Consider the following 17,916-nt stretch of genomic DNA (forward strand, 5'->3'; position numbering starts at 1 on the left):
GTTTTAATGCATTATACTTTATAAAAGTGTTACAATATATATATAACTGCGGTTACAACTATTCATGAGATAATACAATGCATTATTAGGTGCATTACAAGGCATAATTAATGCATTAAAATACATTTATTATGCATTATATTATGGATGCACCGACGTATCGGCCACCGATATTTATCAGCCGATTTTTGCTCAATTTACAACCATCGGCATATCGGCTGTAGCAGGAAAAAGGCCGATATAACAAACCGATGGTTTATTAATTAACTGCGTGAAGGCACTGACCTGTATAATGACTGTTGCGTAATCCTAGCGCTGCTTTCTGCACTTTAATGCTAATCAAATAACAAAAGATCGCACACTATTCTTGACTAAATAACTTTTGTAACTTTAATAAGTGTAGCAGACCCCATCCGAATAATGACCAAACCTTTACTGATCTTCTATAAAGTTTATTGCGTCCATTGTCACTCCAAACAAATCACCACAAAAGCTAAACAATACAGAGCACAATAAGTGCGCATTAAACTCTCTCTCTATTGCATTATCATCAACATACAGCGAATTACTCAAAACAGTTATACAAACTAACTAACAGTAAACAAATACATACAGATCTTATGCCTTTTCGGGGGATGCTTAAACGGACAAACTTTAAATCTGCAAAATAACTCTGAAGAACTGCGTGCTCTCCTCGGACCGTAGAAAATAAGACTCCCGCCTTAGTAAAGGAGATCTCATACATATTTAAACTTACAAAAAATATAAAAATGCAAAATAAAAAACAAATTAGAAGATTAATCACAATAAAGCCTGTTACAATAAAGAAGGATTACTATGTATATAATTTATACAGTGAAGAATATGCAGTGCTATTTTACATTTGTTTACTTTATTTCTGTACCTGAAAACTATTAAACCTACCAAAAAAACATATTTCATATGTATCTTTGTTCTGTTGTCTTTATGTAGGCCTGCTGAATGTTAAATGGATCCAGTCGATGTTCATTAAAAATTATTTGCAGCAATAAACCTGCTAGTATATTTTAATGCAGGTGTTTTTGAATTTTGCTTATTTAAAAATACTATTTTGATGACAAAATTTCAAATAAGAGAGAAAGTGACAAATATCGGTATCGGCCAATAATTGTTTGTTAATATCGGTATCGGCCCCAAAAAAAATCATATCGGTGCATCCCTACATTATATATAAAGGCTTTAAGTGTTACCAAACAATTTACTTCCCACTAGAAATAATTTAAAGTAAAGTTTCCAAACTATCCCTCTCTTCTTTTCATTTTCCCTTTTGTCTAATATAGACACACACACAAACAGAGACATATTGAACTTAGGTGGAAATTACAAGTTGAGTCCAATTTCCTGTAAGGCTCTCTGGAGTGGCACCATGGCAGAGCAACAGAGTACAGTGGGACATGTGTGAAACCCTGCTTTAATTGCATGGAGAAAAGAGAACAGAGGTCTTTGGCTTAGACTGTGGTCTGCTGTCCTGCCTGTCAGACTTCTTCTGCCTCTGCGGGTAGACTGTTATATAGAGGACTTCTGGTGCGCAGCTCAGTCTACAGCGTGTACAACAGAACCAATATGGCCAGTGAACTATGTATTAAGTATGAGTACAAGTGTCTGAGAATCAGTGACAGCAGTGCTTGACCATGAAAAGAATGAAGGGAAGAAAAATCAAAGGAACTGCAGGTAAAACAAGTGAAAGCTGATAAGCACAGGCACAGCACAACCTGATTAAACCGATTTCCCAAAAGTAGCATATGAAAACTTGTGTAAATCCACACTCAAAAAGACAAGCCGGAGAGTAAATGTAAATAAGAGAAAGAAGAAATGAAATTACAAACACAGTTAAAACTGGCCTTAACCAAAGATTTAGATTTAGCAACAACCGTGACAACAGGGCATACAGCCTATATCCTATTTCAAGTCTGAAACGGTTCGCATTCAATTATCATTGATTTAACTTTTCCTGGATGTGCCTTTAGATCACCACTTATACAAAAAAACACTATCCTGCAATGATTTAGTGACCTAGTGTGTTACGTCACGACTTAGAGTAGTTTATGTCTAGCATTTCTCACACACACATGCTCACCTTGACCAATGAATGTAGACTCCTCTCCCCGAACATAGCGTGTAGAAAAGAGCGGTCATCTGCGCTCTCCACATGAGGCTGCAGCTGAGACGGCAATACAGACAAAAGCTCATACAGACCTGCAGAGGAAATACAGGAAACACATTACACACTCTCTCACACACACACACACACACACACACACACACACACACACACTCCCCCAATACCCAAAGAGAAAATATAGACAGATATAAACAAGACCCAGAAAATCTGCATTAACAGTCACCTGAACCATGTCAGATCGGTTATGAACATTATTCTTCAGTGAAAACCTCTGAGATGTTGTGGTGTAGTATAGTCTTCACACATCAGTACACCAACAGTAAAAAAGTGAAAACATTATGGTTTAATTTAGCATGCTCAATGGGTCAAACTGAGGGTAAAAAAAAAAAAAAAAAAAAAAAAAAGGTCCTCTCCCAGGCTGCACCTCACTTCCTCCCTTTGTCTGAATGTTTCCTGTTTTTCTAGGAATCACAACTGGAACTGTGAATCAAATCCCTAAAGTTTCATTAGGATGCCTGTGATGTTTAAACAAAATAAACACACCAACTAGGTCTTTATAACTCGCTTATGCACAAGAAAATACAGCAGAGGAAGGTGGATATGACAACTACTATTATTAAGAGGGTAAATGACCCAAAAATGAAAACTGTCATCATTTACGCACCTACATGTCATTCCAAACCTGTATGACTGACTTTTACTTCTGTGGAACACAAAAGATATTTTGAAAAAGGTTTTTACCATTTACTTCCACTGAAAGGACAAATAAACACTAAACAATTTCTCAATTTATTTTATGCTCCGCAGAAGAAAGTAAGTCTTGGAAATAACATGAGTAAATGACATATTCAGAATATTCATTTTTGCTGCTGACAGATTCACACATCATACATCAGTTTCATACATCAACATCACTTGAGCTGAAAGTGCAAGATGACTAGAAAGTCTTTCCTAAAGTTCTTGGTCAGTTAAATTACAATCAAACAAAAAAGAAAAAAAATACAAAATTTAGCGAACTACACTAATTATATTTAAAGGTGCACTGCAATGCAGCACTGACCAATATGGCAGTCAACTGGAGTCGTCTTTTCATGCAAGTGTACATGATTTAAACATTTAATACAATAATTCATCGGTAACACTTTACAATAGGGTTAATTTGTTAACATTAGTTACATGCTCTGTGAACTAATAATAAACTGCTTTAAACTGCAAATGTAATGCTCATTGTTAGTTCATGTTAGTTAATACATTAACTAATGTTAACAAATTAACCTTATTGTAAAGCGTTACCAATTCATCAATCCATATCCCTTATCCTCTGTTGAATTGCAGGTAAATATAATATAATATAATATAATATAATATAATATAACACATTGAATCTCCTTAATGGCATAATGGCTTTTTACCAAGCACTATGAATGAAGGCAAGTATCACTAGCCGCTTTTCCACCGTCGGGCCGAACGGTTCTTAGAATGGTTCTGTTCCAGTTGTGTTTCCACTTGAGCCTGGTTCGGCATGGCACGATTACAAACCATTTAGACAACCGTGCCGAATCGTGCTGGTAGAATCCGTGAAGTGATTGGTCATTTGTCTGTTGCCTGGCTACCAGTTTCTCTGTAGCTGGCTAAGGGCTCTATTTGAGCAACATAAATACAAATTAATAATAAAATTAAAAGAAATATCTGATCATCTGACATAACGCAGTCATTATTTACATCTCATATCATCAGTAAGATGATATGAGATGTAAATATCATCTTAAAAAGATAAGAGCGACCGTTATCAGCCCCACAGAGGAAAATGAAAATGTAACCGTTCCAGCTGGACCGGATCGGCACGGAATGGAACGGTTACGGAATGAGAACCGTTCGGCCCAACGCCAATAATTACAATTATAATATATCATAATTATATAATAGTTATAATTAATTATAATCATTAATTATAACCATTCAACATTATAGTATAATTGAAAGCTTATATTATAATATAATATAACAATATATTATATTATATATTATACATAGTAGTGAGTACTGATAACAAATATATGCACTTGCTTATTAATTAAATATTAAATTGCAAAACTGATTTATGTGACAAAATGGTTAAATAGTCACAAACAGCATCATGTAACAAAAATACATGATTCTATTGAAACAGATTAACAGAACAAATTTGACTATGGCCTCTGCATAAGCTGCAATGTGACAAAACAGCACCGCGTCACCACTTGTTGGACAAACTGGCTTGTTACTGGAAATGCTACACTGTTTTCTAACAGCTGAGCTACTCACAAACGTTAAGTTAGTAGTGGCGCTACTTTTAAGTAGTCACTCACTCGCCGACACTGTTCAGCCGACCGCTGACCATCTGGACACAGGCTGACTTTAACAGTAAACATCTAACCTTATGTCCCAGCAGCAGCCTATAAAAGGATCTGCGTAAACTGAACATTATTGGCTGCCAGGCCAAATATACCGGGCGGGATGTGAAAGAATGCTGTGCCAAGCAGTGTTTCCTTTTCGCACGCCTACACTTCCCAGCGGCCTCCAGAAAATAACAGCGTTCCTCAGACATCAATGGCGGTGCTGGAATACAACAGGGCGGAGCAGAGGGCAGAAGGACCTGCTTCTCAAATTCACAGCATTATGGGTCAGCAGAACAGGGCATGAAGAGCAGCTTTAATTACACAGGCTGTTAAGAAGGCAGCAAGGTCATCCAAACTGTCTGGAGTTAACACAATACACACACAAACGCTTAAGTGCACATGCACGCAGACGTGATGGTTTTCTGGAACAACACAGATATTCTTAGGCACTCAGAAAATAAGAAACAAGGATAGCGCATACAAACACACAAACACACGCCACAATAGAGGCTGTCCGCATGGGAAATATGCTCCGTTGGTTCCCTGTCTGGCTCCTGTTGGCCTCACACTAGCCAGGAAGAGGACAACTGGAAGAAAACCAGACCAGATAGATTTACAACACAGGCCACATTTTGAAAAGGAACAGTAAAATGGCTTTCTTTGAATGTCTTGTTCGGTTGGGTTCAAGAGTCAATAGTGCAAAAAGATTCACACACACTCGTCTCAGTGAGCTGTGCAGCAGGAAATGAACACTGGGCCGTACTTCTCTCCTTCAAGTGCAGAGAGACTGACTCTGTGAAGCAATATACATGTCATGCAAATACACACTCATGCATAAGACCACCTCAGGGGTCAGTATTTCAGGTGCTATTCAAAAACATTGTTCATGCCTGTCTGTGAGAAAACTGAGCGAGTGAATGGAAAAATGAAAACAAGAACAGCTGCACTCTGCGTACTTTCATTCATTTACCCTTTGATTTACCTCCTAAAACAGAAAAACTACATCCACAGAGAGAAAGAGGCCCTCCGGAGCTGACAAATTATAGTAGAGTGGGAGAGAGAGAGAAAATTATGTGGCTACATAACAGTCTGAGTTGTAGTGACTATCTTTGATCTGTTCTTGGGGTATCTGTGTCTGAACGGCCGATATGCATGAAGCGCACAAACATGCATTCTGAGTCCATTGCAGGGTTTCATCGCAGTGTTCTCAGCTCCAGCCTCTTTAACCACAACACCACATTAGAGCTCTTGCCCAGGATCTCCCAGACCTACTAGCATATTCTGGACCATCTACTCCAATTACACACACACAGTCACAGACTCAGGGGAGGGAAAAAAAAAATAAAATAAAAAAAAAAAAGGTACAAAAGCAGTCACTTTAAATGTTCAAATATATACCATTTAGGTACTAAAATGTACACTTTTGGTACCAATATGTACCAGAGTTACAAAAATGCACTCTTCAGGTACAAAGGTGTACCTTTTGAAATTGGTACCACCCCAGTGACAGCTTTTGTACCTTTTTCCTGAGGGCGCACACTAAAATGGTGTCTAGTCCTATACATCAGTACTGCACATATACACTGCATCATCCTACTAATTGCTTTTAGCAATAAACCATGTGTACTCCATTCTGCAACTTAAAAGGGTTAGTTCACCCAAAAATGAAAATTCTGTCATTAATTACTCACCCTCATGTCGTTCCACACGTGTAAGACCTTCGTTCATCTTCAGAAGACAAATTAAGATATTTTTGATAAAATCCGATGGCTCAGTGGTGCCTGCATTGACAGCAAGACAATTAACACTTTTAATGCCCAGAAAGGTACTAAAGATATATTTAAAATAGTTTGTGTGTCTACAGTGGTTCAACCTTAATGTTACGAAGCGATGAGAATACTTTTTGTGCGGCAGAAAAACAAAATAACGACTTTATTCAACAATATTGATTCAACAATTTCAAAACACTGCTTCATGAAGCTTCGAAGCTTTACAAATCTTTTGTTTCGAATCAGTGGTTTGGAGCGTGTATCAAACTGCCAAAGTCACGTGAGCCATTGAAATTTCGAAATGTTTCGAAACACTTATGACGTAACAAAGCCTCATTTAATGAAATCATGAGACTTTGGCAGTTTGATACACGCTCCGAACCACTGATTCGAAACAAAAGATTCGTAAAGCTTCGAAGCTTCATGAAGCAGTGTTATGAAATTGCCCATAACTCGATATTGTTGAATAAAGACGTTATTTTGTTTTTTTGGCACACAAAAAGTATTCTCCTCGCTTCATAACATTAATGTTGAACCACTGTAGTCACATGAACAGTTTTAAAAATGTGTTTAGTACCTTTCTGGGCATTTGAAAGTGTTGGTTATCTGGCTGTCAATGGAGACCTCACTGAGCCATCGGATTTTATCAAAAATATCTTAATTTGCATTCTGAAGATGAACGAAGGCCTTACAAGTGTGGAACGACATAAGGGTGAGTAATTAATGACAGAATTTTCATTTTTGGGTGAACTAACTCTTTAAATGGTTACAAATGTGAATTTGTAGCAGTACCTTTAAATTGAAATACCTGCTGATGGATGTTAATATGTGGCAATATAAAGTAAACGACCATGTGAGAGGTGTTTCAAAATAAATAAATAAATCTACACTACAATTCAAAAGTTTGAGGACTGTAATTTTTTTAATGTACTTGAAAGAAGTCTCTTATGCTCACCAAGGCTACATTTATTTGATCATAAATACAGTAAATATTATGAAATATTGCAATTTAAAATAAATATTTTAATACGTAATTTATTCCTGTGATGGAAAAGCTTAATTTTCAGTTTTCAGGAGTCATTACTCGAGTCTTCAGCGTCGCATGACCCTTCAGAAATCACTATATAATGCTGATTTGGTGCTCAAGACACAAAACAGTTGTGCTGCTCGATATGTTTTTGTAAACTATGATGCAGTTTTTCAAGATTCTTTGATAAAAATGAAATAGAAAGCGAAAGCTTAAAAGGAACAGAATTATTTTGAAACAGAAATATATTGAGTGTTTCTGTAATTTGGAGAAAGAAAGAAAGAAAGAAAGAAAAAAAAAAAACAAAAAAAAAAAACAATTGGTTTCAAATTTTTTCATTTTAAGTCAGTAGCTCTCAGTATTTTTTTCCCTGGCTGGAGCCATGAAGTGCTTGTCAAAAAAAAAAAAAAAAAAAATAAAATAAAAAAAAAAAAAAACATTTTTTTTTTTTTTTTCCTCATTGTGATCTAGCAGCACAGTAGCCAAGGTCAAACCATTCCTCAAATGAGCATCTCTGGAGCCCAGAATCTCTGGAGCCCAATTATTTTACTGAGATTAGACAGAACAGGAGGGAATGTGATCCTGAAGCAACCATTTGAACACCTGTAGAAAAGATTCAGTCCAATCACACTCTGATTCCATGTGACAGTACACGTTTCATGTCTGTATCAGAATATCAGAGCTCGATCACACCAGAAAAATAACTGACAAGCTTGAATTTAAGGGTTGGGTTTTTGAAACTGTCACCAGATTATCAGAGACAAAATGGTTGGCTCTTTTGACTTGGATTAGTAAGTCACCATCCAGAGCACCCTAGCAACCACTTCGCAACACTTTAGTATTGTGATGCATATACAATAAAATAAATGTAGATTGCTCATTTGTAGCTTTTGGACGTTGTGTAGATGTTCAGACCTTTTTTACATTCCAGCAACCACACCAGATATTCGGAACTGAACACGCTCTGCTTGTTGACAGCGACAGATATCTCTATCCTCTGAAAATGGGGACAAAAAATAAAATCTCTTTTCTCCCTCTCCTTTCTCCTGCATTTGGTAAAATGAAGTGGAAATTTTCATTCTGATGTAATTGGAAACAGGGAGCTATTCCAGTGGCAACAAATCCTTGTGTTACAGTTCTGCATCCCTGTGGCAGTAGAGAGAGAGAAAAAGAGAGGAGAGATGGAAAAGAGGAGGATAAATAGCTGGAAATCGATAAAGTGCTCCCAAAGCGCATGCTGCTGCCGCTACTAACGTTCCTCTCTCCCTCCCTCTCTTTCGTTCTGTCTTCTGCTCCCAGATGCTCTGCATTCTTGACATCAGAATGGAAAAATTTACTGTTAGCCGAGAAGAAATTTAATATGGCCATTCCTGTCATATCCCTCATTGCAGCCATATTCAGCCGGTGCTCTGCTGAAGCCATAAGAGAGACTCCGCACCTGAACGATAAACAATATGGAGCTCAATATGGATCTCGTTACGGACAACGGCATCATTACACCATACACTTGTTCCTAAACAGGACTGATGGAAATATTATTTCCACATACACACACTAATCAAAAAACAATTTCAGTTTCAAGTAGAATACCTGCTCAGATAGTTTCATGCATAAAACCTGTCACACACACATGCATTCATCTTCATTAGAGCAGGCTTATCTGCTAAAAAACTTCTGTCCTAAAAATTTCCCACATGTCCCCTTTTGTCTCTCTCAAGCCTACCTGGCGCTCTTATCTTTTTAGTGATGCCTTGGGGAGAGTTAACGTAATTGGACCAGCAGGCCGGCCCAGAATAACACTGTAAAACTTCATACGACTCATAAAAACCTAGTAGGGGGCTACGACGCTCCAATCAAAGGGCAGATTCAAAGTGATCAGGCTAACAGACTGTGCGGAAGACAGGTGGGAGTGCAGCTCTGAGAAACCGAAACACTTACTGAATGATCTGTCTTTTCAGTTTCTGAAAATAACGGTATAAATTAAAATTATAAAATGTTTTTTTAAACAATATTAATATATATTTTTTTTAAATATTTATATTTTTATGCAGAAAAATGCAGAAATACAAAAAGGAAAAAAGGAAATGAAATAATTAAATTATACAAATATTAAAATAAATAAAAAATAAACATAACAAATAAATATTTGTTTTTATTTTGGATATTTAAAATAAATACGAAAATATATAAAAATAAATAATAACAAAAAAGGGATAAACAAAAGGGATAAAATCATTTAAAAATTGAAATACCTTTTTAAATTACCATTTGTTTATTTTTAAATTTGTTTTTTAATCAATCAACCAACCAACCAATAAATGGTACAGAACTAATCTGGACTGCAATTAGGACAGGGTTAGACAGTCACCCTTTTTGTCTCATGTTCAGAAAAAAGTAATCTATTGATAACATGAAAGCAAGGGATGAAGGCATGCTTTTTAAGGCTTTTTGATGGTATTCTTTTTAGGAGCCTGAGAGAATAACTTCTGACTTTGTGAATGTGAGCTGAAGTGCACAGGATGATTGAGTTTGCAGTTGATGCAAGAGGAATTACAGTAATTTATCATATGACATCAACACCAGAGTTTCTTTCTCTCACATTTTACAGGTAGTGGGTGGATGGGTCTGTCAGTCCAAGGACACCCAAGGGTAGTGAAATCAAATGCCACCAGGAAGCAAAACACCCACACAAAAAAAAAAACAGGATACATGATGGAGTAAGAGAACAGCATTTTATGTCCATACAGAGGAATGAGTCTAGAGCAGAACAGACACTGTATGATGGAGAGGTTTAATGAGACAGAAAGAATAGACATGCATTGGTCATACGAGCCAAAAACAAGCTAATAATTTAGTGGCAGTCATCCTTGATCAATTTTATAGCGGGCTTTGGTGATTAAATCTCAATTTCCTGCCTTATGAATGGGACGTTTAATGTGTGTGTGCGCGCGTGTGCGCGTGTGTGTGTGAGAGAGAGAAAGGGTTTATGTCATGTGTCCAACAGCAATATAGCAGCCAATAACACATCAAGAGCAGTGGCATAACGACACACGAGTGCTTGCACACATCTTGACATAAGGTATGTAATGGTTCTAATCTATCAGATCCACAGTGGCTTACTGGGCGTTCAAAGTGTTCATTAAAAACCTGTTGGGCAAGACAGGATCGCGCACAGCAGACGTAACCTAACCATACCACATGTCTCCCAGCAATCTTACGATCGTCCATCAGACTTTTATACCTCAACTAGGCATTATTTTCTAATAGATTACATTCACTTAGTAATCCATTCTTTATAAAGGAAATGAGACCAACAGAGAGGGATTTGGGCGGGGGGGGAAGAGACTCAGTGTGTGTTTGAGAGTACATTTGTGTATAAGGATACATCCCATTGATCAATAGTGACAAAAATAAATGCCATTTAAAAAAAAAAAAAAAAAAAAAAAAAAAAAAAAAACTAAGAATAATTTAATAAAAACCATTCTATTCAAAGAATACTAGGGGTGTAAAGATATCCTCATGTCACGATACAATATGATTGCGATACTCCGAGACATATGGTAAAAGCTTATCAAAAAAATAAATAAAATGCATTGTTGATTAAAATGCAAAGTTTATTACATTGGGGGTGGAAATGAATAGGCTTGGACTTGGTGCTGGTAACCCAATGCACAGGACAATGGTGGCATTAGAATAAAAATATTCATGATTCTGAAGCTGAAAATGCAGAATTATTTTAGACAAATATGCTTGTCACTGACTAGATATATTTAAAATAATGTAGGCCACTTTTTACTGTTAACATAAGACTGCTAATTTGGCATAATCAGGACCCACAAATATTCCCCCATTGCATTTTTATACATTATATTCAACATTCTATATAAAAGTTTAATGTAGTACTGAGACTAAAATTTGAATTTTTTCCCCCTCAAACAGTAATTTTAATTTTGGGTGAATGATACACAATGCATACTGTCACTATCCACGATATATATTGTTGCATTTTTGTATCGGATATACTGTGACACCCCTAAAGAATACATTAAAAAAAATGTATCACAATGTTCACAAAAATATTAAGCAGCACAACTGTTTTCAACACTGATAATGAGAAATGTTTCTTGAGTACCAAATCATATATTAATATATTTTCTGAAGGATCATGTGACACTGAAAACTGGATTAATGATGCAGAAAAATCATCACAGGAAAAAGTTAAACTTTAAAATATATTAAAATTGCAATAATATTTTACCATTTTACTGTATTTTTTTTAATCAATTAATGCAACCTTGGTGAGCATTAGAGACTTCTTTATAAAAAAAAAAAAACCTTACCAACCCCTAACTTTTCATCAAGAGATGAATGTACAAGTTAGATGCGTGACTCGTACACATACAGATCTCATACATCCGTGGTGATTATATTTAGTAATCAGTGCATATATGTTTGTTGCCGTTTTATGGTTTTTAACAATAAGCATTAAACGGTTTTATAAGCAAGAAGTTGACATTTGGGCAAGCTTGCTGGACCTAACTGCCATAAGATAAGGTGTAGGGAGTAAGATTAGATACCTATCTCACTGCCAGTTCTGGTGGAGAGGGCTGGCATGATGACCAGCAAATCAGCTTCCTTTCAACTTCACAACGTTACCACAATGATCCAGCAGTGTTGGTGTTGGGCGACTCGACCCCAGGAAGAGTCTGCAATCCCTTGGTTATGTCATTGGCAAATCTATAAAAGACAAAAAAAAAAAAAAAAAAAAATTAATAAATAAATAAATATGACTATATTAAAAGGTACTGAAAATCTTATTTAAGAATGTATACACAATTAATAGGTTAACAAGATAAGCCCTACAAAATGGACCCACTTTGCAATATCTAATGAGTTCAAAAGGTGGAAGACATGAGGCAAAGGAACAGAAGAAGAAACGAAGGGACAGAATGAAAGAGACGGAGATACATTAGCCCCCAAATGTTCCTGAAATCAATTCCAATTTCTGCTTTTTCCGTCCAGGGGCCTGTGCCTGCCCGGATCCGTGCCGCGGCACCAAAAGCACCTGAAACCTTTATGTCACCCCAAAGACCTGTAACCAGTGGCCTGAAAGAACAAATGAAAAACTGAGAGATGGAAAGAGGAAGGTGGGGGCAACCATACTTGCTCTGCCTTTATATAGATCACACAGTATCAGGTTTGTGGAACAAGAATCCTTATGGAGAGAGAAAAAAAAAAAAAAAAAAAAAAAAACCTCCACCTGATTGCAATGAAAGGTATGCTGGAGATTCAATCATACGCTGCTATGTGATAATCATAAAGCACACTGCCGCCATCTAGTGGTGACATTACAGCCAATTACAATTTACAAACTGCAGCCATTAGGTTGACTGCAATCTGAACCAAAAAGACAGACAGAAGATGAGCAAAGAGACTTGTGTTTCAGAGGTAAAACGGTTTAACACACTAAAATTGTGTTTAAAAAAAAAAAAAAGAAAGAGTAGACTCTGTAGAGATTACATGTTACACATCACAATCCCCACAAGATCAGAGAGTGTTCAAAGAGACAATACACATGATTGAAACAATAGCTTGAGGTCAAATTAACACATTTCCTCCTCTATTTCTTTGTTACGTTATCCTCCTCTGCCTATTTCCTCTTTGCTGACCCTTCTGTCAATCTCGCTCTCTTTCCCTTTAGTCCTGTAACTCCTGCCTGTGACTGACTCATGGCAGTCGTGTTGTTATAAAACGCATGGCGTGTCATTGGTGTGCGCATGCTGTTTTAAGAGCACACGCAACACGCACTATTCCAATGTGCGCAAGCGTGTTTATGTGTCTGTAAACTTCATACAGTGAGAAATTTAGTCTTCCAGTCAATAAAACATTTGGACTAATATTAGTGTTGGTCTGCTTCTGGAAGAATGAGCAAACCACAAACACACTTTTGCACTTATGCACAAGTCAAGGGAAAGGTGAGCGTGAGGGGAAGGAGAACAACAGGAACTATATATCTTAGGCTGCATCTGAAATTGCATACTTCCCTACTACATGGTAAGTTTAAAAAAACAAACAAAAAAAACAAAAACAAAGTCACAACAGTAGTATGTCCGAATTCAAAGTACACATAAAAGAGTAGGCAAAAAGTACCCGGATGACCTACTACTTCCAGCGAGATTCTGAAGTGTGCATACGATGGACACTTTACTATCCCATGAGGCCACAGGAGAGGATTTGTGAATGGCAGTAAAGCAACGCAACTGATGCTGGTAGGTCACATAATGACAACATGGCGAATGTAGTATGTCAGGATTACATTACATAGATCATACTTTTTTAGCGGTAGTGAAGTAATTACTTATTACAAAATAAGTACTTACTAGAGCTGCACGATTCATCGTAAAAAAAAAAAAATTGCGATCTCTATTCAAACATCCACACGATCTTGTGACATCGATCTTGTGACGATCATGTGACAAAATGACATTGATTTTCCTGTGTCTGTTTCAGAGCCAGAGAAAGCAAGTGAACCACACAGTATTATTTCGGTTACAAATATCCAAATTAACACAGAAGTACTGAGATGAAAGTTTATATTTTGGGTATAAACATGGAAGTCTCGATCAAAACAGAGCAAAGCACTTTTTAAAACTAACTTGGCACTTCAAATAACGGTTGTATCGATTACATCGTTACGCAACTAGTACCTACTCAAGAGAGAATGTGATTTCGAATGCAGCCTTAGTCTTACCATGGAAAGATGCAGGAGGAACCAAACCCACCAAGCAAACTTGGTATGAATTAGGATGCATTATATTTTTTATATTAAAAGGAATATTCCAGGATAAATACAAGTTAACCTATAGTATTCAGCATTTGTGACATTTTTGATTACTTCAAGAAGTAAATGGGACCAATTTTTTGGAATATTTTAAAGATTGTCATTTCATAAAAGCACATATTAATTCTTCCATTAAAACCTCTGTATTTGAATACAGTTATAAAATTGGCTACATCTTTACACAGAAAAGGCTAGTAATGTTTTTTTTTTTTTTTTTTCTCCCCACACTAAAATCATGTTAATATGCATATTGTTTATGTCTTGTGGCTGTCCTATTGAAACAGCAAGTATTTTAATAGATTGCCCCCCCCCCCCATTCACTTCCGGGTCAGTGGAGCTTGCAACAGTACAACTGGGCGTACCATGAGCTCTCTGCTTTTTCTGTTGGCTGAACCAGTGATGGCAACCATTTGTAAAATCATTCTTTTGAGTCAGCCTGCTTTCTCGATTAATCATCTGAAGCAGTTTCTTAGGCAATAAAACAGACAGTATCAAGACACTTAAGAACACAGAGAACAAACAGATGAAGTGGATATTCACTTACAAACTAATGAAAAAATGTGTGCACTATTTTTGTATCCGCCCACACTGTTTCTGTTGTTTTTGTGTTTTAAAACGTTAAAAGGCTCCTTAATTGTGCTCAAATGTACCGTTGCACTTGTAAAAATAGAAGTATACAAGTCTCATAGAAGTAGAGCCAATAGTTACATAAATGCTACACATCCTCAAAAATGTTGTCAGCTGAGTTTAACTTGTCCCGAACCCAGTATATCCATGTGTTTTACACATATGGCAAAAGAAAAATTGCCATTTTGCCTTCAAGCTACTTATATTACTGGCATGCAGCTGTACAGTTTTGATCCATTCTCGGCACAGACCACAAGAGAAACATCAGGACATTATGCATTAAAAACAATTGGACTGATTATTAGAAGAAATCAATATGGTCTCAAATATAATTTAGCATCACTGCTTCATGGTGATGATGGGTGAATCAGTGAATCAAGGGCAACAGGAGATCGTTGAATCATCTGCAGGTGCATTAAGAGTCTCGTAGATTAGTAAATCATGAGCATTACAGCATGTACGTAGGATTGAATGAGCCTCTAAAGCTCTAAAGCTGGTGTATTAGAATGTGAATTATGACAAAGGGCTACCCGCGACTTGTACACCATCTGTACTGTAATAAGAGCAGGTAAGGGCTAAATTCAGCTATGCTGACTCATTGGTTGCATTTTTAACTGCTGAATTGTCATCTGAATAGACTATATATGACTAATTGCTCTTCTGCTACATTTTGTGGAATGTATATTTAGGGGACTTTGATATGTACACCTATAAAAGGATGCATCTTGTCTGGTAGTCACACAGAATGTTTAGCTTTTCACACATTCTAAGTAAACCTTTCTCACTGTTTGTCTATGCTCACATACAGCAAGGTCAAGACGTCCTGGAAGAACTTTATCCATAAAGCGCAAATTCCGGTTTATATGGAAAACTACAAAACGCTCCCCTGACTTCATACAATGAAACATTGGAACACAAATTGCCACGTGCCAGTAACAAATCATAAGGCAGACTGACTATGAGTCCGTGTCTGCTAAAACTATAATAAAATGAAGTCACTTGGTTGGCTATGAGCTTATCTGTTGCTGTGTCGGCCCCAAGGAGCCAGTGATTGGCTGGTTAGCTTTGGCAGTTATCCTCTGCTGGAAGATCTCACACAGTTATGAGGGCAAAAAGTTCTCTACTGACACAAATCAAAATGTGGATGTAAAACCAGTGTTTTTTTTGCAGATTTTAACAGTGTGAAAAAGACGTATTTTTCATTAGTCTTCTGCAAGGGATTCATAAGCATGTAGTCAAGATTTGTCTGGCTAGCATAGCCCCAAAAGCCCCTGCTGGTAGATGGTAACTACACATTTCTCCATTGATGGCTATTTAAAAGTAGTTGTTTATATTGACATACATCTATTTGAATATTTCATTAAAGTAGCTTTCTTTTAACAATAGGCTAGGTAGGTTAGGGAAAAGTGTTTTAACATCAAAACTAACACATCAGTTTTAATTTGTGTAAATATGCTTTCACTCATTAATGCAGCTTTTACATGTCACACTTATCAGCTCACAACCAAACACCTTCCTACTGACAACACACATTTTCCCACGCATAGACACCCACATACCTGAGCAACAAGAAGAGCGAGTTCCTCCAAGAGTTCTCTCAGTCGTAACACAATCTGATAGTACTAAAAGAGAGGCAAAGAGACATGAAAAATTAGGGACAGAGGATTTTTTATTTCACCATAGAATGCTATAATAAACTGCAACACATTTTTATGCAAAGAAAACATTTATTTTTACTTTATTTTTTAATTATTTCTAGAGATACATTTTTTTTTGTTGTGGTGCCAGTGAAAATATTGGCAAGGCAAGTAAAAAAACTACAAACATTTTATTATTATTAGAACCAAAGCTGCAAAATAATGCTTAATGCTTGAGCCCTGTAGTTTGCATACGTTTGCATGTTGTAACCACTAGGTGGAGATATAGCTTAAAACATTTACTAATAATCTACTCAAAAGTGTAGAGGATAGTTGAAGAGAAGTTAGCATGGGTTCATTATTCAACACAAAACTTTAAAATGCCATACAAAAGGTCATAACCTCATTGTAGAGAGCATGTATTAATGAATGTCTTGTATTCAAACCACAACACACTAAAGTTATTCTATAAACAAACATACTGAAGGTTATGCAAAGTCCACATGAAGAAACGGTCCAATAGTTTCTGCTAGCTCAAAGTTCATTTCAACTGAGCCTTTTTGTGCACATGAGAGGGGTGTGTGTGTGTACCATCAAAGGTGCATTTCAGGTTTGGAGCATTGTAAGAGTCATTAACGTGATGATTGGGGGCGTTTGTGTGAGAACAAAACCCCATTCCTTCAGTGAGAGTTCGGGTAAGTATTGTGTGTGACCGTCTCTATGGGCCCTCAGAGGCTGTGTGGAGTCATTAGGAGATGAATGATTTATTTAGGGCTCTTTTTGGAGGACAGCTTCCAGAGGCACTCTGCCACCCCACCACACATCAGTGCTTTCTGTATTCATTCATCTGTGGATCGGCACAGACACACGAGAACTTACACCACATGAGAAGCACCCATCAGCGTTGGAGAGAGTTAGAATAACAATGAAATTGAAGCAGTGACCCACATGATTGAGTGCATATGACTTGAGGGAATCAGCTACTTTGGCTGATTTTTAAAACACTCCACGCTGCTTCATCTGATTATCACCACAAGCATGCTGCTGTGTAATGCTTTCCACCTAAATGTCACCTTTTTGTAAGTCAAGTTACAAAAATATATTGCTGATTAAAGACATTTGTTTGTTTTTGTTGTTTTTTTTAAGACGCTACAATACAGTGAAAGTAATAACAGTAAATTATGCATAATTACATGCAACTACTCCTAAACCAAACCCCTAAGTCTAACCTTGACCCTATAGTAAGTACATGTCGTTAATTAATATTACTGCGTACATGGACAGCACTGTAACATGGACACCTTAAAATAAAGTGTAAACCAAATAAAGCATTTATTTGAAATAGATTTTTGTAACAATGTAAGTCTTTACTCTCACTTTTTAATCAATTTATGCATCCATGCTGAATAAAAGTATTAATTTCTTTTATAAAAAAAAATATCTTACTGACCCCAAACATTTGAATGGTTGCATATT

At 36.6% G+C, this 17,916-nt stretch overlaps 1 protein-coding gene across 2 annotated transcripts in view; it reads right to left on the minus strand.

Annotated features, from left to right (window-relative positions):
- Nucleotides 1–17,916, minus strand: part of mpp7a (MAGUK p55 scaffold protein 7a) — a 124,333-nt gene that overhangs the window by 79,457 nt on the left and 26,960 nt on the right. The window contains exons 2-4 of one of the 2 annotated variants that reach the window (XM_051914230.1): nt 16,363–16,425; nt 11,913–12,072; nt 2,117–2,235 (exon numbers count right to left, since the gene is read on the minus strand). In XM_051914230.1, the coding sequence (XP_051770190.1) occupies nt 2,117–2,235; nt 11,913–11,949 (156 nt within the window). In that variant the 5' untranslated portion in view covers nt 11,950–12,072; nt 16,363–16,425. The remainder of the gene's footprint in view (nt 1–2,116; nt 2,236–11,912; nt 12,073–16,362; nt 16,426–17,916) is intronic. The other variant, XM_051914231.1, reaches the window with a different exon arrangement.

The sequence above is a fragment of the Ctenopharyngodon idella genome, chromosome 12 (genome assembly GCF_019924925.1).
Source record: "Ctenopharyngodon idella isolate HZGC_01 chromosome 12, HZGC01, whole genome shotgun sequence".
Classification (NCBI taxonomy): domain Eukaryota; kingdom Metazoa; phylum Chordata; class Actinopteri; order Cypriniformes; family Xenocyprididae; genus Ctenopharyngodon; species Ctenopharyngodon idella.